Below are 27,049 nucleotides of genomic sequence, written 5' to 3'. Positions count from 1 at the left end.
ATTAATTTAGAAAGCCAGAACCCATGAAGAGGAAAGGGAAAAACTATGTTGCAGCAAGAATAAGATGAATCGCGGAGCTGCATGGTGAGGTTGTCTGGCCTAAAGTCAAGATTGAAGTAGCCAAGGTCAGCTATCTATTTTGGGAAGGAGTGAACGTACAAAGGATGAATCATTCCTTGTTAAGGTGCAAAGAAACAACAGCAAGAGTGGCAATTTTAATTCATTTAAGGCATTTGATAGCTGCAAAATGGACCGAATCATGGTCTCCTGTCACGTGAGCCAAGGAAGAAAATAGAGTTGGAACTTGTAGTCCTAGAACACGATAGCGAGTGCCCTCACTCCTGTGTATTCTCAGAGACAAGGATACTCTGCAAGGCCAAGTTCAAAGACAATCTTCATAGCAGAAGGCATGGTGATGAGAGATGCCGGGCTAATTGGGTGGGGAGGTAGAGTCAAGCCCATGTCCTTGCACCTGGGTCTGGGCTTACATGCTGCTAAGTGAACCAAATGTTCCAGACATGGTACAAGTGTGCCAACCAATTGTGCTGGTCTATATAACGAAGGACCTTATAGTTTGAAAATCAATGAGAAACCGTGTATCTAATGTTTCTGAAGATTACATGTTTTAGAGGTAGGCATATCTTGTCCATCTGACAGTGGGCAGCCAATTACAATCCTAGTTATTATAGATAGTATATTTAGATGTTCCCCTTAATCCGATCCCTAGTAGGTTTTTTAATATTTGCCACGTAGCATGACGGCACCTTTGATGTGTTTTAGGTATATAACCTTTGTTTTATGAAAAGATTGCTGAGAGAAATCGAGCATACTTCCGTTGATGTCCGTTGTAACCTCCCTGTTTTAGATAATTGTTAATAAAACAGTGCTTTGCCATCTTCCTGAGTTGGTTTGGTTATTTAGACTCTGAGTTATTCTGTGTAAACCCATCCATTGCATACACGTTCCTAAAGGGCCCTAAACTCAGCTATAATTTCTGTAGGTTGCGTGTTTGCATTTTTCATTCAACTAGTCCAGCATCTAGCACATTTATTGGATGGCACTCCTATTTATTCCGTTGATAGGTGCTAATACGCATTTTCATTTTGTACAGTTCAGTAGAGGAGAGCTGCTTTCTCACCGGCTCGTCTTCTACAGCACAATGGCTTTTTCTTTGTGCTTTGGGGTACGGGTTTCTCTGAGTGATGCCTAATGGGGTCATACCTTTATTGCAGAATGGAACCATGCCCGTCTACCTGAGCCACACTAGTACTAGGTGGACTTGAACATTACCTGTACTGCTTGATATTGGTGAATGCTACCCATGGTGTCAGATGGGGATATATCTGTATGGCCTCATAGGTGGTCATTATTACCGACACTGCCTGGCGGGCATTCTTATGAATTGTTCGGCCTGAGGAGCATCAATCTTATGTTGCCAGTCTTGGTAATCCATAGACTGCCCCACAGGGCTACACTTTTATACAGCGCTGGCCTTATTCAGATGGTCTCGGAGCGCTACAAAGTACAAAGGGAGGAGGTGAAAAAGAAGTTACAGTTTTTCAGAGCAGGGTGGGAGGGATCATATTAATTGATGCAAGGCTTGCCTAAAGGTCATGACCGATGGAGTCATCCCCATAATGTGTGATTGCGATCACACTCATAACACACTGCAAAGTTTAGTCTCATAATTATCAGCCACATGGGGACTACAACTATGTTTGTTGTAGGGAAATGTTATACCTGTGCTTCTCGGTGACGGAAGAGGCCACGCCTATAGTGTCTGATGAAAAGAATTGTGGCACTTACAGTGCTGATGCAGAAGCTGGTAAACTGATGACTGGGGGGAATGCCCTAACTGTCTGCCATATATGAGTTCCGAGGGGGCCATCACTTTCTCATTCTTGTACTTATCTAACTAGGAGGGTAGTTCCATTATGCCCGACCCCAGGGGGAAGTACCCATTAGCCTAATGGGGGCCATAAGAACACAACACATCATGCAGGGGTCAAAGCTATTGGCTTTGTCACTGCTTGCGGTATTTTGATGCTTCTTGCTCTGTACTTTCCCTAGAGCTGGATCGTATTTTTCATGTCATGAACGTCCCTGCCGCTTGCTGCTTTACCTATAAGTAGAGCACTGTCAGTCCCTGCCGCTTGCTGCTTTACCTATAAGTAGAGCACTGTCAGTCCCTGCCGCTTGCTGCTTTACCTATAAGTAGAGCACTGTCAGTTTCGTTCAAGCCGACAGGCTTCAGAGGTTCTCTTTTTTCCGCCCACTGGCCAGATTACAGAATCTTTGCACTGGTGCAAGTGCAAAGTTTGCACGGTATTAGCACCAGGGCAAAGTGTGCCCTATTTTTAAAAACACTCGGACACATTAAAAAACCATTGCACCAGACAAGTGCAGTTTGGCATATTAAAAGCACCAGGGCTAAAATGGCCCAAGTTCTAAAAAAGGTACATTTTTGAAGCATTTTTGCATCAGGGCAAAGTGTGCACTAGTGCTAATACCATTCCGTATTAGCGCTAGGGCAAACATTGCCCTGGTGCAAAATGTATCTTTTGTTTTTTCTCACTAGGGCTATTTTTGCATTGTTGCTTTTAATATGCCAAACTGCACTTGTTGAGGTGCAATAGTTTTTTAATGCTCCCCAGCGTTTTTAAAAGTAGAGCAAACTTTGCCCTAGTGCTAATACTGTGCAAACTTTGCGCCGGTGCAAAGTTCCTTTAATCTGGCCCCAGGACGCATATATGAAGCATGGTCACATTCCTTGTGGAAAATGAACTTCAACCATTGGAAGCTATGCACACCTGCCTTTAGCCACAGGTTGTCTGCAGTTCAACCCATTTTAACCATGACTAACATAGTGCCTCGAATGCAAAGCCCTTGTGCAGTATTCAATTCATCCGCACGACCCAGTGCGGCAGGACCGTTCCATATAAATCTACATCAGAAGGAAAGAAGTGTTGCTCGCCATCTGAACTTTACAAATAATGTGTTTTGGAAGACTTCCCTGTTGTAATGCAGCTGGGTTTTTTTTATGGCACCCACTGTACTGTAGATGCAGGTTTGTTGAACTTGGCTTGCTTTCTGCTGGCATGTGTCTCCAGAATCTCGGAGCAAAACCCAAGAAAAGCACAATTGAGATGTGGGCTACACCGGTGTGTGCGTTTGCATTTAGCAAAATGACACATGACCCTGCTACATCAAGTCACCTGATTACCCAGAAACGTAGACGTCCCACGCCACTCTCTGCCCGGGGATAGAGCCATTCTGAATGCTTTTGACTTTGAAGCCTCAATATGTATTTACTTATTTGAGAAATATGGTGCCAAAACCCTTGGAGGGAGTGGGGGAGGGTAGCATATTTCCAAATATCATTGAACTAGACGGAGTGAAAACTAAATGCTTAAAACAAACTTGATGTTTAGACCACTCTGGAAAAAACATAGCAAGTTGTAGAAAGATGTACTGTTTGCTGTGGCAATGAAGTTGAGAACCTGCCTAAAATGTTATGTTAAAGGTTCTTGTACCGTGCATTGTTAATAATAATAATAATAATAATAATAATAATAATAATAATTTGGCAATTATATAGCGCTACAAACCCTCAGGTATCTGAGTGCTGCTTATTACCCACGGTGTGTGGTGCTCATTTTATCGACCTCGGAAGGATGAAAGGCTGAGTTTGGCCCCGCCGGGATTCGAACCTGAGTTACCAGGCTCTGCACAGATGTCAAAGCGAGCGCTCTACTAGCTGTGCCACTTTACCAGCTTGTCGCTACCCTGCGTGGTCTCTTGGTGCTCTGGTGGATCTGTAATGCAAGGAAGGTGGTGGCAGGCATGTCAGTAGGATTGTGCGGGGAAAAGAGCAAAAGAGCTGTGATGTGCTGTTGGAAGCTTCAGTTCCGATACACCGGTCACTGAGCTTAGGTGTGTTTTTCGGTTGTTGTCCGCTATTGTGTTCTTGAGCGCGATTATGTGTGGGAGAGGTGTATGCAGAAGGGTGAGATTTTAGTACAGTTAGTTCGTGGTAGTACATTTCCTACCCCCCTGGAATTAGTTGGAAGGCAGGCAGGATATAACAATCTCATACCATGAGTCTGAGTTTGAAAGAGAATATCTCACACAATTACCTGAGATGCTGAATCAAGGAGAAGCAAGGTCTGGCTGTGTCACACACGTATGCTAGATTTGAAAAATGGTCTGTCTCCCCCTACCCGGGAGGAATGCAAAGTATGACCAGCCCACCGAATTAGGGGAGAGGCACAGTATAGCTATCTCATATAAGTGATCTATGTGCAAAAAAGGCTCTCGTACAATAAGGAGGGATGCAACATATGATTACTTCACAGAACCAGGTGAAAATCGAAATATAATTTATCTCATACAATTATGCCAGATGTCAAGGATGGCTAGCTCACACAATTAGGGGAAAAGCAAAATATCACCATCTCATACATTTGGGCTAATTGTGAAATGAGGTTTCCTCACACGATTAGGGTAAATGAATGCAGGAAAGAACAACACTTTTTGCGTTGCTTGGCTGTGTAAAGCTAATTTATGGATACCATGAAAATCCTCATAAAAAGTTATTTAGTACAAAAAAAGGATTTGGAAAACATCATACAATATTTCACCAGTTTTCTGGATATATTTTGCCTGCAGTCACATCATTATATTAGTCTGACACATAGAATGTGGCACTGCTTGCTATTCTTGCCAAACCTGTCTCTCTTAGCATGAAATCAAAACCCCTGAATTCTCTATGCCACACCTTCTGTCCCAAACAAAGTTCACAAGTTGATCCACTTACACGAATGAGGGAAAAATCAAGAGAAAAAAGCTCATGAAACGCCACTATTTTGACAACTCGTGAAGGGATGAGTTAAAGTGTGCTATGCAAGACCACATTAAATTACAATGTTTGGCTTTTCTCTTACAGTACACATTATGTTTAGCGTCTCCCTTTTTCATTGGCATATGTTTATCCGCCCGTTCCACTGGAACTTCCTGTTTGACCTCTCAGATGAGGACATTATTAGAACTGCTGCTTTCTATTTTTTGTGTCTATCTGAGGGCCATTTATTTTCTTGTTTTTCAACTTCTTTACATTTTAGGACCCGCCCGGTTAAAGGGTTTGACTCCATCAGTCTCTAACTCTTGGTCAGATGTTGAGAAAGCAGACTCTGCTAAACAGATTCAGTTGCACCCTGACAAGCACAGAATCACCTAACTGGGTCAATATCATATTTATGTGGGCTTGGTCTGTGTTGTACGTATTGGGCCAATGGTGGGGTTAACTTGTCTACAAGATATGCATATCATTTTTCCTCTAATGTGATGTGGCTGCACTGGGTACTAGTATGCCTGAGCTGTACACAAAACATGGGGCAAGGATTACCATCATACCGATGCTTCCTATTATTTCTAGTACCTCTTCCAACACCCTTTTTCTTGTTCTCCCGTGGTGCCTTCTAGATTAAAGCACAAGGGCATGGCTAACCATTGCAATTCCTCCCACCCACTTCCCCGAGGACCTGACTATTTTTTTGTACGCCATCCATTCATGTACCTCCTTACAGAATACATTAGTTCATTGCTAATACCACTGGGTAACCTTAATATATGTGCAGTAATTTTGGACATTGCTCAACAGAACAAAATAATAATCAGTTTTCCTTTTCTCATGATTCTGGGATAGCACATGAATTCTACTCCAACCGAGTTCTGCTTCATAAGTTAATGTGGACACTTTATAGGTTCCTATTTCTGTATTTTGGAGGACTGTCTTTGATTCTTCTCATGTTCAAAGATAGTGGCCTTCTAGGCAGTGTCGCTAGTCACTTAGCCTACTGTGTTTAGTACTTGCATGAATAATTATTGATCTTTGACTTCACTCAGACCACAGTAAAGATCAGACTCATGCTTGCTGTTCTTGAGTATCATGGTTTCCTACTGAGCTTTGCAATGGTGCAACACCAGTGCCTTTATGAGTAACATAATGCTGTGCCTTTTTTCCACATGCTCAGAGAGTGTCTGGTAACACTTGCTTATCTGTATAGTCTTGAGACTTTTATTGCTGCTTGCTCAGGAAATGACTCAAGGCACACAGCATCATGACAATATTTATAATAGTCATTTCATGGTCCACCCTGCACTGAAAGCCCATATTTCCACCTTGGTGTATCTCTGAAACTAATCAGTCACATCATTCACATCACCACAACCAATCATCAGAGCCATGCATTCTGCTGTGGCCATGCCATCTCCAGGGGTTTGGTCCTGATGGAGTGATGGAGTGCAACTTGTTATTATCATGCTAGCTTTAGTGGTTGCAGCATCACTGTCCCCTGGATTTGCTTAGCTCCGTGACTTATGACTAGCTTAGATCATAGAGTTATTGGCCATGTCCTGTGAGCCTTTTTCTCCTAGTTATTACATTATGCATTTCTGGGGTTCGGCGGGCAAAGTCTTGTTTGATTGATAAGTTTGTGTGGGCATCTTACTTTACCCTTTATTTGCTCCTGGCTTCATGGGACTATATATGAGTGGTGGGACATCTTCATTCCCAAAGCCTGGCCACGTTGCAGGCTTAGACAACATGTGAAAGGCAGGCCCTGAGTTTTTCAAAATGTCTCACTTGCAGTAGTTTATCATATCATTAATTGACATATTGATTGAGCCCTACCATGTTACACATGGCCACTTCAGTATGCTTGCTTCAATGCCAAAGGTCCTTAAAATATAATGCAAGAAGTCTGACAACAGCATACGCATCCACAGTATGATTGGGCAATAACCATAGCATGTTCATTCGAGGATATGTACACAATTGAATAAAATGTCAAGAGGACATTGAGTTCCACCTCAATATCTTGCCTGCATACCGATTTCTGTTAACTTTTGTCGGGAAGGAGAGAGTGTCTTCCCACCCACCTATGTGCACATAGAGGAGAGTGCGCAATCACCTTAGTGCATGCATTGGAAGCCATATGGCAGATGTAGGTGTGAGCGCCATCTTTGAGAACAGCAGCCATCTTTGAATTTAGGCCCAAGCGTGGCAAACAATATTGTATGTGTTAGTATTAGATCCCTTGCACGAGTGCAATACCACCCCCACCCCTGTCAGGTCTCGCAGAGTCTAAAAGATCCTCCACTGTACCAGAAGTTACATGCTCTCACGCCCTGGGAAGAATGCACCCTGCAAGGTCATGAGAAGGGAGCAGAGCGCCCCTTGGCAGTACCATCCCACGGAATAGATAGCAAGGCCCTCCTGCCCCCACTGATCCCCCACAATAAATGCAGCATTGCAATGCTTTCATCATGAGACCCCTGCATGCCACAGGACCATCCAAACCCAGACCACCAACATAAAACTTTTACACCCCTCGATCGCTCACTAAGATCAGAAGGCAAGGCTATCACGCCTTCATAAAGGGGTCACTTGATTTGTGCAGCGAGGTGAAGGGTGGCAACAAATCATAGCCAAAAACGAAGGTGGAGGACCTTGGGAGTTGCTGATCTGTCTGAGAATCGAGTGAAGCATTTAAGTTAGTGTGACCTCACCTCGAATGTGGAGCTCAGCAGTGCCCACGTGGAAAGAGATGGACAGATGAAGAAGGGCCAATGACCTGGCATCCCATATGGAGCAGGACCTACTCGTATAGGCCCTTCCAATCCATATTGTAGAATCGTTCTATGTAATGACGTCATTAGTGACATCTTTTGTGCTTATAATGTGCTGCACGTCTCTACAAAACTCAGAACTTTAGGCAGTAGTAGAGTTCTTTGCTGATGCATTTCTATTTTGTAGAAATAAACACTTGTTAACCTTGCAAGCATGTCTTGGGCCTTTATTCCTAGTGGGCTGCATTTTGTCTGGTGTGAGCATGCAGGGGCGTGTCTTCATTTGGTAACCCAACATGATCCCAGTGACCCCCAAACTGACGGAGGCTTTCAGGCCGCTTCTCCGATGGTGCCGTGCCTACCTACAGAGACTAGTTCCAGACGCGTCAGTCCCAGAGGTGTGCAGGAGCCGTCTTTGCAGAATTCCTGTCTGCTCTTTGGAATGGGGCGCAGCTCTGGGGAGAGTGCTAACCATTGTTGTAAACCTATGAGGGAGAGGTTCGGGTGAAAACGTATATGTGAATAAACCCTTGCAAGTGATAACAAGTAGGGGAAGGGTATATGGAGAAGTGTGGATTGTGAGGGACTGGAGAACGAGGTTGTTTGTATGGTGTGAGTCTGATTTGTTTGCTTTTATTATTATTGCTTTTTTAAAGGAGGACATAACGGAAAGGAAAACTGGAATGTTAGGGAGCCTCCCCGAGTTAGGGGAGAAGGTGGTACCACTTATATTGTGTAACGGAGGAAAAGGAAATGCTTAGGGGCCGGAATTAGTAGTGGTTGTTATTTTAGATTGTTATATTAGCTTATTGTTTTCGTGTTTTTTGTTGTATAGTGTGGAGGCCCAAGGAGGGGCGTTCTGTAAGTAGCAACGTGTTTGAAGTGCGTGGAGCGGGAGAGTGAGTGAGTGCGTGTGAGGGGCAAAGGTGGAAAGTAACTTGAGCTGACTGGTGGGAGGGAACAACAAATTACATTTTTGGTTGTGACATTTGAAGTGTGAGCAGCGTGCAATTAGAAGCGTAGGGATGCTTTTTTAGCGCATACATCGCTGAAATGGGAGGGGAGACACCCTTAGAGTACATGTACAATGCATTCCCCTCATACTGGGAGAAGATTGAGAAGTACCAAAACACACTTAAGGGACTATCAAAGGTAGCGTACCCGACAATACACCCCAATACTTTATCACACAAAAAATTATCAGGTAAATGATCCAATTTCTTTTCCTATTTAGAGTTACCTTCTCTGTAACTTTAACATTACTTGCCCTCTAACCATTCTTTCTATTCCCTAGTGAGGTGACTAGCCCTGGACAGCGCTGATGGGCCGCTTATCTAGGGTGATGGGATAGATCAGAGACTTGCGCTATAGCTAATATATCACAGTCGCTACTGTTTTTATCTAAAAAGCACAACTTTGCATTTATGAAGTGTGCACAATGCCTTGCAGGTGAAATCTAATTACTTTATTTATTTTCCTTGCTTGGCAATTAAAAAGACAAAGAAATAAAAATCATATGAGTAGAACAACTCTCATTGGTTAGTGAACCATGTTTTGTCATTTCCTTAACATGACATTCTCTATAGTGATGTTCTCAAAATGTCATATCACTTTAGGCCAGGGTTATATTATCTACTTTTCACATGATGTGCCCAGCAGTGTCCAGGTCGAAAGAGATGGACAGATGAAGATGGACTAATGGCCTGGCATCCCATATGGAGCAGGCCTACACATATGGGGCCCCTCCAATCCATATTGAAGAATTGTACTATATGTAATTACGTTGTTAGTGACATCTTTTGTGCTCATAATGTGCTGCACATCCCTACGGAACTCAGAACGTTCAGTGGCAACAGAGTTCTTTGCTGATGCATTTCTATTTTGGAGAAATACACACTTGTTATCCTTGCAAGCGTGTCTTGGGCCTTTTTCCCTAGTAGGCTGTATTTATTCTGGTGTGAGCGTGCAGGGGCGTGTCTTCACTTTCAATAAGCAATACATTCAATTCTATAGGAGGGTGTCCTGAAAATGTATCCCGTCAACTACAATTTTCTATACCTTGCATAAAGTGAAGATAGTGATAATATACTGAGTGCCTTTTGTCTGCCTTCGTCAGCAATTATATTTTCGCATGCCGTGCAAATGACACTCAATAGTTGGTGCTGGAGGATTTGCTGCAAGCTCTAGCATAGTAGACCAATCCTAGCTGTTGATTTTTTTTAGAGGAGATTTGTATGTAATCAAATCATAAATTATTGATCAGAAGTGCTGTATGAAGGATCTATGGGCAAAAGTAGCAGTTGAAGGACATAAGAACATGACAGCATTTCCAAAGCCATGTTATCATTTCAACTTTGGGTGTATCTCAATGCATATGGGCTCATTACAAGTCCCCTGGTATCCCACCGGTATTCACTTTTTAATCAAAGCTGTCATGCAATTTAAGACACAGTCACTTCCATTAATGTGCACGACAATTGATGATCGCAAAACAAGCATGGACACATGACATATGTCTTTAGATGGACCTTCCATTCTTTTATTGTGAATATTAATTATTCTCAAGATGAATTCACCTTTTGTGATGAATCTGATGTGTTCTGTATATGGGCATTTTAAAGTGAACCAGATATTGCTTTTCAATGATTTATATTTGAACTGTGTATGGATGATGTATTTATGTTTGTTTTATGACCATCAATAGAAAAGAAATGGTGTTCCTAGTGAAGTCACTATTGGTGAGCAATCAGTTGTGTACCTTATGGCATTTTAAAGTGTGCCAGATATTGCTTTTCGATTATTTACATTTCAAATGTGTATGTGTGATGTATTCAAGCTTGTTTTATGATCTTCATTCAAAAATAATATGAATTTAATTGCCCTCAAATGATTCCAAATACCATGTTCTGTTGAGCCTGTGAGCCATGACAATGCACATGCTGTTGTGGTGCCCATCCATACACCCATTCCCTTATTAAAGTCTGTCAGAGAGAAGACTAAGCATAGCTCACCCGTCTACTTAAGAGAAAGGAATAGGACTTCTTGTGTGATGCTTACTCTGCGTGGGTAGAAGGTGGGCGCCCTAAGCCAAGCCATGGTGAAGGGAGGATGTACAGTGGAGAGGCACCGGGGCTCATAGCACTTTTTCAAATAATTTGGATGGGGGATGTGTTCTTCTGAAAATGAAAAAAAGCTGCCTGGAGCACAGCATCATTCACATCAAAACTCTGACATACTGTCATTGTTTTAAGAAGGACTCAATAGTGAACTTAAATTGAAGAAATGTGAATCCGGTGATGACGTGAAGGGAGTGGTTGCCAAAGGCCTCGTGGCCTTCAGTACCCTTTGAAAAAGACATGTCTCAAGAGAGTAACCCCGTCAAATGTGAAAAGTGGTTTTCATGTCCACAGCAAGGCAGTAAAACCATTGCTGTGCAATATTAGATGGTCCTGCGGATGATAACCTATACAACTGAACATACGTGAATGCTGAAGACCCAAAATGCCACATGAAGGCTCTGTATATGATCATTGTGATTTCACATACTTTTCTATTCAGTACTACAATGTAACATTTAGGGGCTCATTATAAGTTTGGTGGTGCAGGACAAAATTGGTGGTAACATTTGCCGCACCACCAAATGACCCGTTTGCTGGTGGGGTCGCCTGATTTACCTCCAGCAAAGAGCTGGAGGTAAGTGGGGCACCCCACTGGCAAAAAACAGCATGCCGGTAATACCGGCAATCCCATTAATATCTGCAATTCTATGGACGCCATGGAATGGGGTTTAAAATACCATTGCCAGCACCTGTAAACTCCTGGAAATTTCGAAAGATCCGCAGCTGGTAACAGTATTACCATTTGGTGGCATCCCGTGGGATACCACCAAACATATAATGAGGCACTAAGACTTTCTAGTAAGATATGCCATCCTACAATCCTTTGAACACAATCATTCCATGAAACATAATAGAAAATGACCTCTGCAGAGATGTTTTATGCTTTGTTTTTAAGAAAAAGATTAAGAGGCTCATTATAAGTGTGCCGGACGAGAAAAAATGCTGGTAATTTCGGCTCTGGCTTTTTTTCTAGACCAGCACACTTCAAGTTTGCCCCTACTGGCAAAGAAACACCACAATTACTGGCACTGGTAATAACGGTGCCGGTAATTGCAGCAAACCCAGTCCCATGGAGTCCTTTGAGACTCCATGTGAATGGGAATTTACCGGAACTCCACTGTCCATAATGTCCCGCTAATACCAGGATATTGGGTGGCGGAAACGGTAAGGGCAGTTTGCCGGTATGCCACCGGTAACCCCACCAACAAAACAGGAATCTTAGAATGAGTGCCTAAGTCAGACTTCTGAACGAAAGTTTCTAATGTAAATGTTGTCTTCATTCTGTAGCCTGCAACCGTGTCATTATGGCAACACTGAGTCTATAATTGTCATGACCAACACAGAGCAGGCACACCTCGCACCTCATCCTTCAGCCTTCCCAGCAGTCTACATGAATGCGCATGATCCATAACTGTAATGCATCCCTGTACTTATCAGCTAATGCCCTATGATCTCCTATTGTACATCACTCTGCTGCCTTTGAGCTAGATTTGGGCTCAACAAATCCGAGCACAAATACAACATCTGAGTTTGATGGAGCCAGGCTAATCAATGATCCATTAGAAATCTGTGTTTCAAAATGTTACAAACCTCTTTGAAGCATCCCTTGCAACACACACCTTGCAGTTAATACAATGTGCAACTCTTTCTTAACATCTCTTCTCAATCTGTCAACATCGTTAAGACTAGGTTTTATTTAAAGATACTGGCGTGTGTCTGTACCCACTCATGATAGCCTTGCACCTGGAATCAGGGGCCTTGGGGTAACACATTTGGTTTACAGAATATCCCTGTTGCCATGTCTCCTCATGCTCAACGGTTGCAGAAAAGGCCAGTTATTAGAAGCATCTTTTGATTCAAGCATGGAACACCGCTTGAGCTAGTCAGGCTATCTGTGATTTTCCATGTATGATTTGGGGAAGCCATCATGGCTAGGAAGGCTAGCAGGGCCAGCTTGGGGATTAATAATTAGCTTGTTCTATTGAGGTGGACCAGGGGGGTTGCATCTGTAGTCTTAGGTCTTCATAGATTTTTCGTCTGACCACTTCTAAGGTACTTTGGCAGCCAATGGGACATCATAAAGAGACAGATGCCTACAGAGGCTTGTATCATCTTTCTCATACCTGACTTATGATGTAAACTAAGTCTTGCACCCTTGCAGCCTTGCAGTCTTTCAAAAAGACAATTCATTTTCTATGTGGCTTTCCGCCAGCATCGTTTTTGCCTTCTTTTAAGAACACTTTTATACAAAATACTAAGATCGGTTGATTTTGCTTTTACTTAAATACAGAATAATTGGATATAATAACATGTGTTCATATATTTAAATAAATATTGCCAGGTGAAAGGGAGGAATGTGTTTGTCAACTACATAACGCACGGCTGATTCCTGAAAGGAATTCCCTTTTTGTTCTCCATAGGAACTCATCACAACTCTGTATATTGGATTTCTGGGCCTGATCTTCTCTTCCTATTTTGTCTATCTTGCTGAAAAAGATGCAGTGGACGAAGAAGGGAAAACTGGCTTCTCCAGCTATGCGGACGCCTTGTGGTGGGGTGTGGTGAGTATCCGGCGCAAGTGCGATCTTAATACACTCTCTGCTTGCTTGATTGGAAGAAATACATACTAACATATTGAGAGTTGCCTGGAAGCTTGTACTAGTACAATATCTCCATGCAATGTACACCCAAACATTCTCTTACTTAGTTATAATACATTCACTTGCTTTTTGCCCAAAAAAATTTCCTTGTGCCGTGCTAGAATTCATAGACAGTATACTCAGAAGTCGATGACAGAAAGTGATGGTATGCTTTAGGACTTGCGTAAAGTCTAGGGAAAGGTAGCAACTGCAATGCTCATGTGTTGGATGCCAGTCTCATGACTTTAAACTGGCTAATGGTTGTATGACATTTGTCTGAATACAATGGAATTGCACAAGCAGTTGTATATTAAATATTGTATGGAAATGGAAATCTTATCGTGGCAGACCCATGAAGAAATCAAGAACAGTGCTAAGCTCTCTTCTTTTCGCATTTTATATTATGTCAAATTAATATCATACTGTGCAAATGTTAGAAGTTGTGTCCTTATGGTCCTAAAAGAACCCATAATATGCTGATGATGGCTCGTAGTCAAGAGGCACACAAAGGTTGCACCCTTGGCACTGTTTTGTTTGCCCTGGCGCTAGAACCACTGACCTGCATGCTTGGTAAATAATTCTGGGAAGGGACCTTCAGCCTGATCCTAGTTACTATCTACAGTGTTTATATGAAGGCATACTTTGTATGTGGTGTACCCTTGTGAGATTGTCTGAAAAACATACTAAACATCATAGAGAAATTCAAGGCAGTCGCAGGATTCCAGATAGACTGGGATATATCAGGCACATCCCCAATGGCTGGCTTAGCATGGATGTCAGAGACATAATCCTTCCTCTCTATGAACTTGCACTGCCTGGTTGTAGATGGGGATGAGCATAGCTGAGAAGGCTGGAGGGAGCATCATCAGTTCTATTGGGTTCTCTGAATACTTGCCAGTCATGGTCATGGGAAAGACACCACTGGGAAACATAATCATTCGCAACATACTGATGCACTATTTATCTGAAATTCTGCAAATTATTAGGGCACATTCTTTAAAAGACTCTGGCCCTCATTTCGAGATAGGAGGTAAGTACCGGTATTTTCCAGCATGGCGTAAAGTACAACACCGCCCTGGCATCAGACCGCTAATTGCGGCCCATTCTGACCTCACGGACACGCGCTTTTCGCCATGCCGGAAAAGTACCGAGCGGCATGCCGCTAAACGACCCGCAAATCCCCTACCGGCATGCTGCGACACTTAAATAACAACACCGCCTTGGAAGCAGTAGCGTCTGTACATAAGATCTGAAGAGAGTTACCATCACTCCTCTTGTCAAAAAAGCGGGACTAGACCCCAAGGATCCCGCTAATCTTCGCCCCATTACAAACTCGAATTTTGTTCTCAAACTACTAGACAAGGTAGCCACACATCAGCTCCAACACTTCATTGAAGTACAGGAGATTCTGCACCAACAACAATCCGGCTTTAGAGCATCCCATAGCACCGAAACAGCTATGCTAGATTTGCAGAATCAGATGTTGACGATGTTGGACGAAAATAAACTGGGGATGCTGATGCTCTTAGACCTCAGTGCAGCATTCGATCTAGTGGATCACAGTCTTCTTATCAAGGCGCTTAAGGAGAGCGTTGGCTGCTCGAAGGGAGCTATTGACTGGCTCTTATCCTTTCTTTCTAACCGCCAAGCGAGAGTGCACTGGGGTAATAGTTTCTCCGACTCTTGCGACATCTTATTCGGAGTGCCCCAGGGTGCTAGTCTATCCCCAATGCTTTTTAACATTTATATGCGCACTCTGTGCACCCTCCTGGTGAAAGCCGGAGTGTCATTTACTAACTACGCAGATGACACCCAACTCATATTGGAGTTGGGGGGTAGGAACCACGCCACAGATAGCGAAACGCTCACCAAGGTTTATAAGCTAATTGACGACTGGATGCAGGCAAACTGGATGTGCCTGAACGACTCCAAAACAGAATTGATGTTGTTTGGCTCTAGTCGTCAGTTGGAAAAACTGGGAGCAGAGTATAACTCTTTTCAAATAAAAAATGCCACCATCCAAGTGGTTCCCAAGGTGAAGACCCTGGGCATGATGGTCGATTCAGTTGTCGACTCTCACGCCCAAACCAACTTCCTCCAAAAAAATTCAGCTTACTATCTTAGGCTCATGAAAGCAATTAAACCTTTGCTTAATGAAGCAAATAGGGCAACGATAGCCAGAGCCATTATTCTCTCACGGCTTGACTATGGGAACGCCCTGTTGTTGGGAGCCGCTTCCAAGGATCTATCTAGTTGTCAGGTGATTCAGAACAACGCGGTCAGAATAGTAAAAAACCTGAAAAGGAAAGACCATGTCACTGAAGAGAGGCTTGCGCTGCATTGGCTCAGGGTAGAGGAGCGCATTAAGTTCAAGGCCCTCTGCTTGGTTCACAAATGCCTGTATGGCACAGCACCTTCCTATTTGAAAACCCACGTAAGGCCCTACAATCCCACCAGAAACCTTCGCTCGGGTGGAAAATGCCTTTTACACGTGCCCAAGTTTAAGCTAAAAACAGGGCTGGGCAGATCCTTCCTGGTGCTGGCTCCCAAATTGTGGAACAGCGTCCCTGAATCACTTAGGTCTGAAGTCAGTCACCCAGTTTTTAGAAAGAGGCTGAAAACATACCTCTTCAGATAAGAACCCGTGGGCGCAGGTTCTTAATTAGAGACCTCGTCGCTTATTAGTTAGCTGTACCATCCGTCCGATCCATATGTGTTGTTTGTCTTTGGTCTTGCTGTATCAGTGTTCTACGTTCAAGCGCCCTGATGCCCGCGGGCTATCGGCGCTATATAAAAATTAAATACAAAATACATACAAATACATATAACGGTGACCGTAAATAACAGATACCGTAAATTATGGTCACCGAAAAAAAGGAACCGGAAATTACGTCATCGCACAGGAATGGGAAGGAGGGCGGCGGCCATCTTTAAAAACACAATCCATTGGTGCCCTCATCAGCCAGCACCCTTGGGAGCAAACTGAAGTTGGGAAAAGGACCAGACGACTACGAACATGCCGAAAGCTCCAAAGAAGGCTGCGGACCGCCTCCGCAAGAAGGAATTCAGCCCTGAGGAACTCCAGGCCATGGTGGACTACCTGGCTGAGCATGCAGATGTTGTTTTCAGCCCTGACATGCGGAGGGAGTCTATCATCCGCAAAAAGAACATCTGGGCTCAACTTGCCCAGAGGGTGAGCGCTGTAGGCACCACCCCACGCACTCCCAGGGACTGCCGCAAGCGGTGGGATGACCTGCGGGTGCAGGGCCTCCTCTCCAGCAACCGGAGTCAGGCCATGCAGACGGGAGGCGGTCCAAGTACCCCTGTGCAACTAGAGCCGTGGGAGGAGACATGTGCAGCTCTGATTGGCACAGAATCGATAGAGGGCGTGGGCGACATGGAATGCGGGGCAACGTCGTCTGCCAAAGGAGGTGAGTGTCCACAGTGTACACTGCCAATGTCCACTGCATGATTAAAACTGCGCCAAGGGCCATCAAAAAAACACCTTCTCATGTTGCCCTCCCCCATCCAACTCTTCCCCCCATCTAACTAATGCAGAGGCAAGTGCCACGTAATCAAGGGCCAAGTGCGAGTATATAACGCACATGAACCATAGTGCATTAACTTGCACATCCCATCATGCACACTGTGCAGCCGGCTCGGTATTGTGCCAGCCAAACTGCACATAACGAGGCCACGATGAGTCACTCCCAAACATGCGTACATGACATACTCATGCACATGTACCACTGCCGTTGCTACACCCAAAAGGCCACAAACCGCAATTGACTGAAATGTGAATGCAGCCATCTATGCAAATAGGACATCATACAATCACTCATGTTGTCCCTCTCTTCTACCCCCACAGGCACTGATCTTGACAGCGCCGAGCCACATTCAAGCCGGCCAAGCACCTCCATGGGTAGTGGCAGGGTCAGGCGAATTCCTGCACCAAAAATAACAGCCCCCCCGGCTCCGGGAAGGCCACTGGATGCTGCACCAGCACAATCCGTCCCAGCATTGGCGCCTGCCACAATGCCAACTCCAACATCGGCACAGTCGAGCATCTCTGGGGAGGTTGCTGCTACCGGCCCTGACGAGTATGTGGACAGCCCGTCACCCATCTGTGGGGCATCCGAGGAGGAGGGCCAACACACAGTCCACACCCCGGAGCCCTGCATTGTCCCCCTGGCCTCATGTAGTGACTGTGGAGATGCACAAACACCTGCCCATAGTCCTCAAGTAGACACGCAGGGGTATGATGATGGTGGCCCAAGTCCACCAGTACAGCCCTCGCCCGAGCATGCAGGGGCAAGTAGTTTCAGCAATGGATTTCCATCATTCGGCACACGTCGAGCAAATCAGCTCGCAGATCTCATAACGGAGTTCATGGAGGACAACCGCCAGGCCAGGGTTGAATGGCATAATGAACTAAGGGAAATGCGGCAGACACTCACCAACAGCACCAACCGGTTGTGTGAGACTGTCACTGACAGCACAACCCGTCTCTGTCACATCCTTGGCCGCATAGCCAATGCCCTTGAGGCAGCCCAATCTAATCCCCAGCAACAGCAGGCGGACACGCCCGCATCCAGTGAGGCCACACCAGCCAGCCCAGCAAGACACACTCTGCGTTCCATGCAGCGCAGGGACATGCCTCCCCCGGGCCCTGGGAGCAAGAAACAATAGTCATTGCTGCCACATGTGGCCTTTACGTCCTACATGGGTCCACTGCTGTGGAATTGGGGGGAGGGGGGTGGAGAGTGAGGGTTGGTTGTGGAGTTGGGGGGGAGGGGGGTGGCTGCAGATAATGTTCACACTTATTCCTTTTTCACAATACACTATTGGTGTTGCAAAGTTTAACCGTTGTGGACATTCATCATTGAGCATGTGTATAATGACGTCTGACAGTGCATGGTGTACAAGTATACACACATCCAGTGCCCTGTGTGCCCATGTAATGCCACCCTCTGCTGACTTGTGTTCTGGACATCCTGTCCACTCTTTGTTTGGCGCATGACATGTCCCTCAAGTGCACTGCCTCCATGATGCTTTCTTGCCACTTCCTCCTCCACCTTCACCACATCGTCATGTGGTAGTAGCAGTCCCATGTCAGGGGACAGACGCAATTCTAGGGATGCACATTTTGTTCAGCTACACATATGACATGGAGATTTTGGACACCAGATAGCAGTAGTTGGGTCCCCCACCAGTCCTGCTTTGCCAACTCATATGTGCCTTACGCAAGCCAGGTGACTGCTTCATCTACACTCATGCACGGGTATGGCCGGTGTTTTAGTGCTCCCTGGGCCTCTTCTGTGGGTTACTGACAGGGGTCATGTACCATGGTGTCAAGAGACAGCCACCAACAGCTGCATGTCTAGCCAAATAAGGTGAGTGTTTGAACTGTCATGGTGGAGAACTGAACTTGGCTGACATGGCAGGGTTTCACTGATGGCCATATGCACATGTCCATGGATGCATTTCGCCCATTCATGGCCACACTATGTGTCCAATTCAATGGAATGCTGTGGGGGGTTGCGTCTACAAGATGGTCCGTGAACGATGGCATGGACATCTCGTGGTACATGCTTCGTTGATGCATGCAGCTGTCCTGATGTTAGATCCATGTGGTGCTGTGTACTGTGTAGATTTGTATTTGGGTGTGATGGATGAGTCAGTGGCTCATGGTCATCTTCCTGCTCTGATAGATACTGTGGTGAATTCCAACACTCCTATGGGTGTGCCATGCCGGTGACGTGGTGTGGTATCCCTGCTGCCCTCAGTTCAATCCACTCCCAGGGATGGGTCTCCGATGTGGTGCCATGCTAGGGGCAGCCACATTGTGCATATGCAGTGTGTCTTCCTATATGCGCTTACGGTTGTGGTGGCCGCCAATGAGTGGTGCAAGTGTAGTGGGATTTGCCCTTGTCAGATGGTGGAGATGTAATGTATTGTGAGTGCCTTATTCCATCGATGTGGGAATCTGTTCTCATGTGCCGTTGCACTGGTTCTGTAGAAGGTTGGTTGGTGGGGTGAACATCGTACGATGGCTTCATCATTTCGACCCAGTTGGTTCATGCAGGCACCCACCTCATGGCACCAATGCACTAGCATGACACAGTCAGGCGACTCAACAGGCAGCCAGGCACGTCATCCTGCATGTCGCACCATGTGGCACGGTAGCGTGGTGAACTGCTGGCCCATTGAGTCATGAGTTGGTCTTTGATGTCGGGCTCGCCCATGTGTGATGTTCTTGGTTGCGTTGCATTCCATATGCACGTAGGAGGAGTGGTATTGTTTGCAGTTGCTATCTGCCACCTGCATGCCATGCTGGTCCACCTACGACATGTGGGTGCTGTCAGGGGCACCAATGTCATTTGGCATGCCTCCATATGCATGAGGTCCAACTTTACTGTTGTGTATCTCCTGGGTGGTCCATGTTGGGGATTGGTAGGCCCTTGTGTGCTTGGGGAAGTGAAACAACACTTGTTTATGTGTCCGTGTAGTGGACGGTTGTGACATGCCATGCATGGGCACCACTGTGTGCTGGTAGGTGCCTGTAGCATGGGTGTGGGGCACAGGCAACACCGTCACTTGTGCCAGGATAGCAGTGTATATTTGTATGCTGCTCGCTTATCTCGTTATGTCTCAGGACAAATATGGTGGTGACGGTGTCACAGTCAAGGTGGTCAGGGGTGTCTATCTGCTCAGGGTTTTCCTTGAGTGGCCGGACATGCTGTGTGTGCATGGGGGTTGCTGGGATGGTGACGGAGGCTGCACTGGTGCTGCATGCAGGGACTGTCTCAGCCTCCTTCTCCGCCTGTCCTCAAAGGGGGGGCCTGGTGTTGTTGCTGAAGTTTTTGTGGTTGTGCCCTTGCTGGTTCTATTGGTCTCATCTTGGTGTGGGAGGGGGTGTGGTGTGTGGGTGAGTTCCCTTTCTGCTGTGGCAGACTCCATTGCCTCCACCTGTGCTGATTGTGTGCACCTGTGGCTCTGGGAACCACTGCTCAGGGTTCTTTACTCCTTCTCTGAGATGCCTGTATGTACTCCATGCCGGTAAGGTACTTTACGGGCTTCAGGAGGCCGGTATTTACTTGTGCTCCTTACTTGTGATCTGCTCCGGTTTACGCCATCCTGCTAATTTCGGCATGGTGGGGCGCGCGCAAGACCCAAGACCGATAATTACGGCATTGTAGTTTACGGTGCCGTAATTAGCGGTCTGAGGGGACAGAATAGCATGTAGCGGTAAACGATGCCAGTAAATCATTACCGGCATGGTTTTTACCTTACCTCCAAGCTCGGAATGACCCCCTCTGACAAATAGATCAGTAGATAATTAAGGGTATTAATAGTGGCACATGCCCTAAGATAAAGGTGGTGTAGTGCTACCTAACTATGAGCTGTGTCATCCAGCATGCCAATTGTAGGCTGATACCTGGGGGACGCATGATGCGAGTAGGGAGAAGGACCTGCTAACATGATGTAAGGCAACAGAGTGGCCCATAGTAGTAGTGTAAGCACATACCGCTGGTATTTGTTTCCTACAGCCCATTGATGTCACTGTGGTGGGTGGGGAAGCTCACAACCCCTTTGTTGAAAGACATTTGTAACAGAAGTAGAAGATAAAAAGCTAAATGATCAAATGCTCTCAATTCTCTACCAAGTGCAACATATCCACATGTCAGTTTCTGATATTTTCTTAGTTCGTAGCGGTATTGGGGAGACAGTTTGCTAGTGTATCAGAGTACAGTATTCCTAATACACCATAAACTCCTCAATACGTATACATTTTATCAGGGTTCACAAGACAACTTTGTGAATACCAGGGCATGTTACAGATGTGGCAATAGTGCTAGTTCTTTCTTTTCCGGTGCAGTAAAAACTGTGCTGGAAATTCTGGTTACCAGCACATTACTGCACTGGCAAGGTACAAGTTTGCCGGTGGGGCACCTGATTTACCTCCAGCTACGAGCTGGAGGTAAGTCGGGCACCTTACTAGCAAAATCGCCAGTATTACCGGCATCAGTATTACTGGTGCCGGTAATACCGGCAAATCCACCCATGGAGTCCAATGGGACTCCATGGAATGGGGATGTACAAACGTTGCTGGCTCTCATAATCCGGCGGTAATACTGCTGGACCAAGTGCTGATAACGGTAGTACAGTTTGTTGGTATCTGGGTGGATTTACCACCCAGATACCACCATACTCGTAATGAGGCCCACTTCCTTTCATATTGTACAGGAACACCAAAGAATTTAGTTATACTTGAACGATAGAGTAGGATATCTAAGAGCATTTGTTCCAAAGAACATAGACTGCATCCCAGAAGACAGGCTTCGACTCCCTGATATCTGACAAGAACTGATGTGTACTGACACTGACCTTCTCAGCTTCCAACCACTCCATGCAGAGATAATAAAGTGCATTGGAAAGCCAAGCAGGCCATGACTGTCTGGGCGGAACCGGAGGGCATATTTCCTTGTGAATGAGGCAAAGAGTCAGGATGGGCTGGGACAGCAGAGGTGCATTGGCTCCAGTGGAGCTGGGGGGAGATAAGGAACACTTACACTTGCCTAGTGTCCTCCCACTCTCCCAGGTGTGCAGGCCCCTTCCAGATCTCTAACTCCACAATGTGCACTATCAACTGTTAATCCGGCATCCCTCCATTTTGCCTTCTACATCTCTGGTGAAATTCGTCCGGGCCCGATCCCTCATATTGCCCGTCTGGTGCTTGACTATTACACCTTGAACCATAACAAACTTTACACTTGACTCTGTGCCGTTACCATCTGCAACTTGAAGACTTTCAACACTTGCAACACTTGACCTTCCTACTGGACTCCTTGCTGTGTCTGCCCCCTCTCGCCTCGTATATGCAAGCTATTGAATGAGCCTCCTTGGTGAGCTGCAGACCTATCCCCCACTCCTTTCTGACTGCTATAAAAGTTGCATCTCCTATGTTTGAACTTTTTGGCAAAAGCAGGCTTACTTAAAAGGCACATTTTGGCTGCCCATTTCATATTCGTATCCAGATGATGTTTTAATTTCTGTAGGCCTTCTTACTTAAAAGCTGTTTGTTGTCTGTATTCCTGAACACCAAATCCTGCTGCTTACATCCTCTCCCTGTGTCAAATGTTATCATGACTAATACCTGTTGCCCTGCATGCATGCTAGCATTTCCTGTATGTCTGTTTCTCACATTTGGGTGTTTTGAATGATCTTTTACCCGTTTTGTATTGCTGTGTGGCTCTCTCCCCGCCAGCACTCCTGTCTGTACTTTATGCCGCTCCTCTCTTTATCGGAAATGCTAATATTCGTTGCTTTGTATGCCCTGACTGTTGTTCTGCCTCATGAAGCCTTTTTTATTCATTTTGTTGCTGCACTGCCTGAAACTTGAATCTTGCTGTGTTTTAGAACTGTTAATTGATTATTTTCTGCTCCTCGTAATGCTTTGCTGGAAAGTTGAATTTAGATGTCCCTTTGAACCAGCGTATTGATTTTTTTCTGCTGCATTTTAGTGCTTTGCTGAAAAGTTGAAATTTAGTTGTGCCTTTAAACATGCCCATTGATTGTTTTCAGCTGGACTTTAGCACTAACCTAGTCTGGGTACTTACAATTCTGCTACCCTGTGTATATCTTGTCAAAGCACCTCCTTCATCTGTGCCTGCTTGGCTGCCTGGTGAGTGTATTTGTGCACTGTGCAGCCCCCGTGTCTGTCTGTCTCTCTCCCTTCCCCCCACTACATGGCACTCACTATCCCCCATATCTATTCTAACTGCCACTCTATCACCTATCCTATCCCTCTCACGAAGTCTGGAAGAAAAAATCGTAAAAAAGGCCTCCTGTCATGTAATCGGGGCCTACCTATTGCTGACACCTATGTCAATACCACTTCCAGGCAGATTATTACCGACATCCTCTTTTCTGTCCCCTCCTCAAACCTATGGACTCCCCACCTGGTCTCCACTCTCTCCCCTGTCTTCTCTTCACCCATTAATAGTGGCACTAGATGGGAAGTACTCTTGACATACTTCTCATCCTCGAGGTGCATCATTAATGTCTATCACAATGGCACTATCATGGCCCAATGTTCTCAACCTACTCTTCTCCTCCTTCACCAGCACTTGCCCTCTCTTGTTAACTTTCTCCCTTCTCCTGCTAGTCCTCCTTCCTCCTCTCCACGACCAGCGATAGGAGTACCACACACCTGTACCCATCCTCGGAAAACTTTCAAAGGTGGTAATCAGCTTCACTTAGCTACTCTGAATGCTTGTTCTGCTGTCAAACACTCCTCTGACATCTGACTCTTTCTTGAAGACTTTGACCTCAACATCCTCGCCCTTACTGATATGTGGTTCAATGCCAGCTCTGTCACTGCTCTTGACACTCTCCTTCCTGAGGGCTACCAAATCCTCTCCAAACCCAAGCCCAACCGGCCGGGAGGCAGAGTGGCCCTGATTTTCCCTGATTGGGTTCCGGCTTCTATCATACCTACTCAATCCTACTTCTCTTTTGAATGCCTCATCTGTAGGCTCAAGGTATCTCCTACTCTCTCACTCACCCCCGCTATCATCTACCGGGCCCCAGGCGCTATCCCTCACTCTTCCTCTCTGAATGGGCTGATCTCACCTCCACCCTCTTGTTATGTTATGTGATGTTACGGAAATGTATGTAAGCACATGTACGCCCGAAGGCATCATGGTGCTGAGGAGGCAAGATGAATTCCATAGCAAAATTAGAAAAGCAGAGTTTTTAGACTTCGATGAAAGGCAAGGTGGTCTGGGTTATTGCGCAAGGGGATGGGAAGGTTGTTCCATGCCCTTGCTGCAGCAACTGAGAATGTACAACCTCCCTTACGAGCCAGTTTAAAACGGGGCCTTGATCTCTTCTTCCAAATTCCTCCTCCTCAGTGACTTCAATATCCTCCTCGACTCTCATGAATTAGCCATCTCAATGTTCTGTGATCTCTGTGGCATCCTCTCTCTCACTATTCTTCCTTCCAGTCTAACACTCTCAGCTGGACACACTCTGGATGCCTTCATCTATGGAGACATCCCTATCTCTAGCCCGGTCACCACCCCCCTCTCCTGGACTGACCACTCTCTCCTCTCCTCCCATAGGGGATCTTTGGCCCTCTGTCTGAGCCACCCCCCGCACTGCCTGCCTCCTTTGCCATCACTCGACCAATGAAGCAAGTGTCAGTCACTGCTTTTGCTTCCACTTTCATCGACCCTGCCACCCCCTGACTCTCCCTTTGACTCTGTCCTTGCTAACCTGCACCTCTCCATCTCTAACACCGTCAACATGCTTGCCCCTGTCATGAGGATCTGCCTGAAACCTTCCTCCAAGTGCAACGTCTGTTATGACCCCGATCTAGCATCTCTAAAACGTAAGTGCAGAGTTGCTGAACGGAAGTTGCAGACTTTGGTTTCATCCTCTGACAAACTGGCCCGTCGCCTGCTCCAAAGGCAATATCGTTTTTCTATCCACTTCAAGAAGAGACCCACATCCAAGCCTGCATCTCTGGAGTCATTAAAAACAAAGCTGAACTTTTCAAAATCTGCAACGAACTCGCCAATCCAATTGCATTCTCCATCTCTCCCCCTTCCTTCCCAGGCTCTCTGCACTGACTTGGCTCCCATTTCATACCTAAAACTCCAGACATCCTGTCCTCACTCTCCACCACCCCCAGCTCCGAGGGTTAGAGTCTCAACCAGATTCTTGAGCTCAACATGCCTTCACAGAAGAGACATTTCGACAACATATCAGTCTTTGTCCAGCACCAAAATACCAGGCAATTCTCTTCTGAACAAGAGTACCAACAGCAACCCCAAACACATGTTTCCACCTGTTTGGGCCTCATCAGTGAGGTGGGGATGTGCCTCTCTAAGAACAGTCAGCAAAGGTTCCACGTCAAGATTACCCTAGTAACGTAGGGTGAAACCCCAAAGCTACTTAATATGCATAAGGAATGGGGTTCTAGGAGTGTCTGTTGGTACTCTTGTTCAGAAGAGAATTGCCTTGCATTTCGGTGCTGCACTGCCCTCGGGCAGCACAATGACTGATATGAAGTGGACATTTCTCTTCTGTGAAAGATTGGTGAGCTAAAGACTCTGGTTGAGACTCTAACCCGGGATATATGCTGGTAGAGTGACACTCCCAGGACCCCTCTTGTCTGTGCACATTAAGTAGCTTTGGGTTTTCACCCTAATTTACTAGGGTAATCCAGACGTGGAACCCTTGCTCACTGTTTTTAGAGATGCACAGCTATACCTCACTGACGAGGCCCAACCAGACAGAAACACGTGTCTGGTGTTGCAGTTATAATAGCACAATAGTTCTCATTCCTGTTTCGTGTTGTCATGTTGTCGTTGTCTCCCACAGGGCCTCTTTAACCTTGAGGAGGCATCCTCTCCTTTCCATCTCCAGCATTCTGGACATGTACTGAGACACTTATGAGGCTAGCCACCTCCACCCCACTAAAACTAGAACTCTGAGAAGCCATCTAAAAAGAATATATACTAAAGTCCTAGGAGCTGTGACTAATCCCTGGATGTCGTCACTTCTCCCTTAGGGTGAGCCCCTTCCCACAAGGCCAGGGAGGTGAGGCCGCTACCCGATAGCCCCCCTGTGGGTGGTACGCAGTGGGTGGATCTCATGGGGAAGGATACCCCCTATAGGATGAGTGACAATCTGGGGAGAACCTGGTATTGCTATAGCCCACCTAGCCCTACCCATCCTTCCTCTCTAACCCCCTTCAACGCCATCCCTAGTATTACTATGCGTACTTAAAACTAGTATGAATAGCCGGTCCGGTAGCACAGGTAGTAGAGCGCTCACTTTGACATCTGTACAGAGCCTGCTGACCAGGTTCGAATCCCGGCAGGGCCAAACTCAGCCTTTCATCCTTCCGAGGTAGGTTGATAAATGAGCACCACACACTTTGGGCAATAATAAGCGGCGCTCAGATACCTGAGGGCTTGTAGTGCTATATAAATGCTAAATTAAATTAATTAAGGTAGGAAACACTGAGATGAGGAAAAGTCACACTGACTCAATAGGAGTCCTCAAGATTAGTACTGAGGTGAAGAATATTCCAACTAATTGACTAGGGGTCCTCAATATCAGCACCGGGATGAAGAAGAATTCAAATGACTCACTAGGGGTCCTCAAGATCAATACTGAAATGAAGAAGAGTCCAACTGACACACCACAAGTCCTCACGATCATTACTGAGATGAGGAGGTGGTGCAGAAGCATAGAGAACACCTTTGTGAATCATATTGAGCAGTCTAGTCTTTGTGGATTTTCTATTAGTCAAGACAAGAGTGAAATAAAAGACGAAAATACAAACCCAGTGAGAGATCCTCCCTGGAGGAACTGGGAGCTGCAGAACAGCGGTCAAGAGCCGAGTGAAGTAACCACGGACGGGACACTTACCCATCAGCAGAGATGCTGCAGGAAGCTCCATCGTGGTTGGGCCATGTCTGGAAGCAGGAAACCAAAGCGCCAGATGATCGAGAGAGCTAGGGAGCGTGCTCTATGTGGAAGACACCTCTGGGTGTCGGGAGCGACTGCGTAACCACCACAGAACTCAAACGCAGGACGAGGTCTCTGAATGTGGGAGAGATACCCAAAAGGAGCCGACAGAGACCA

The 27,049-nt window shown here is 45.9% G+C and overlaps 1 protein-coding gene across 1 annotated transcript in view; it reads left to right on the top strand.

Annotated features, from left to right (window-relative positions):
- The window catches only part of LOC138514489 (platelet binding protein GspB-like), a 1,350,980-nt gene that overhangs the window by 871,679 nt on the left and 452,252 nt on the right, over positions 1 to 27,049 (top strand). Inside the window, exon 7 of the mRNA XM_069629971.1 lies at positions 13,169 to 13,309. Within this exon, the coding sequence (XP_069486072.1) occupies positions 13,169 to 13,309 (141 nt within the window). The remainder of the gene's footprint in view (positions 1 to 13,168; positions 13,310 to 27,049) is intronic.

This window comes from Ambystoma mexicanum, chromosome 12 (assembly GCF_040938575.1).
Source record: "Ambystoma mexicanum isolate Mex_15411 chromosome 12, UKY_AmexF1_1, whole genome shotgun sequence".
Lineage (NCBI taxonomy): Eukaryota > Metazoa > Chordata > Amphibia > Caudata > Ambystomatidae > Ambystoma > Ambystoma mexicanum.
Note: the sequence above shows the minus strand (reverse complement) of the source record. Positions and strands in the feature narration are given on the sequence as shown.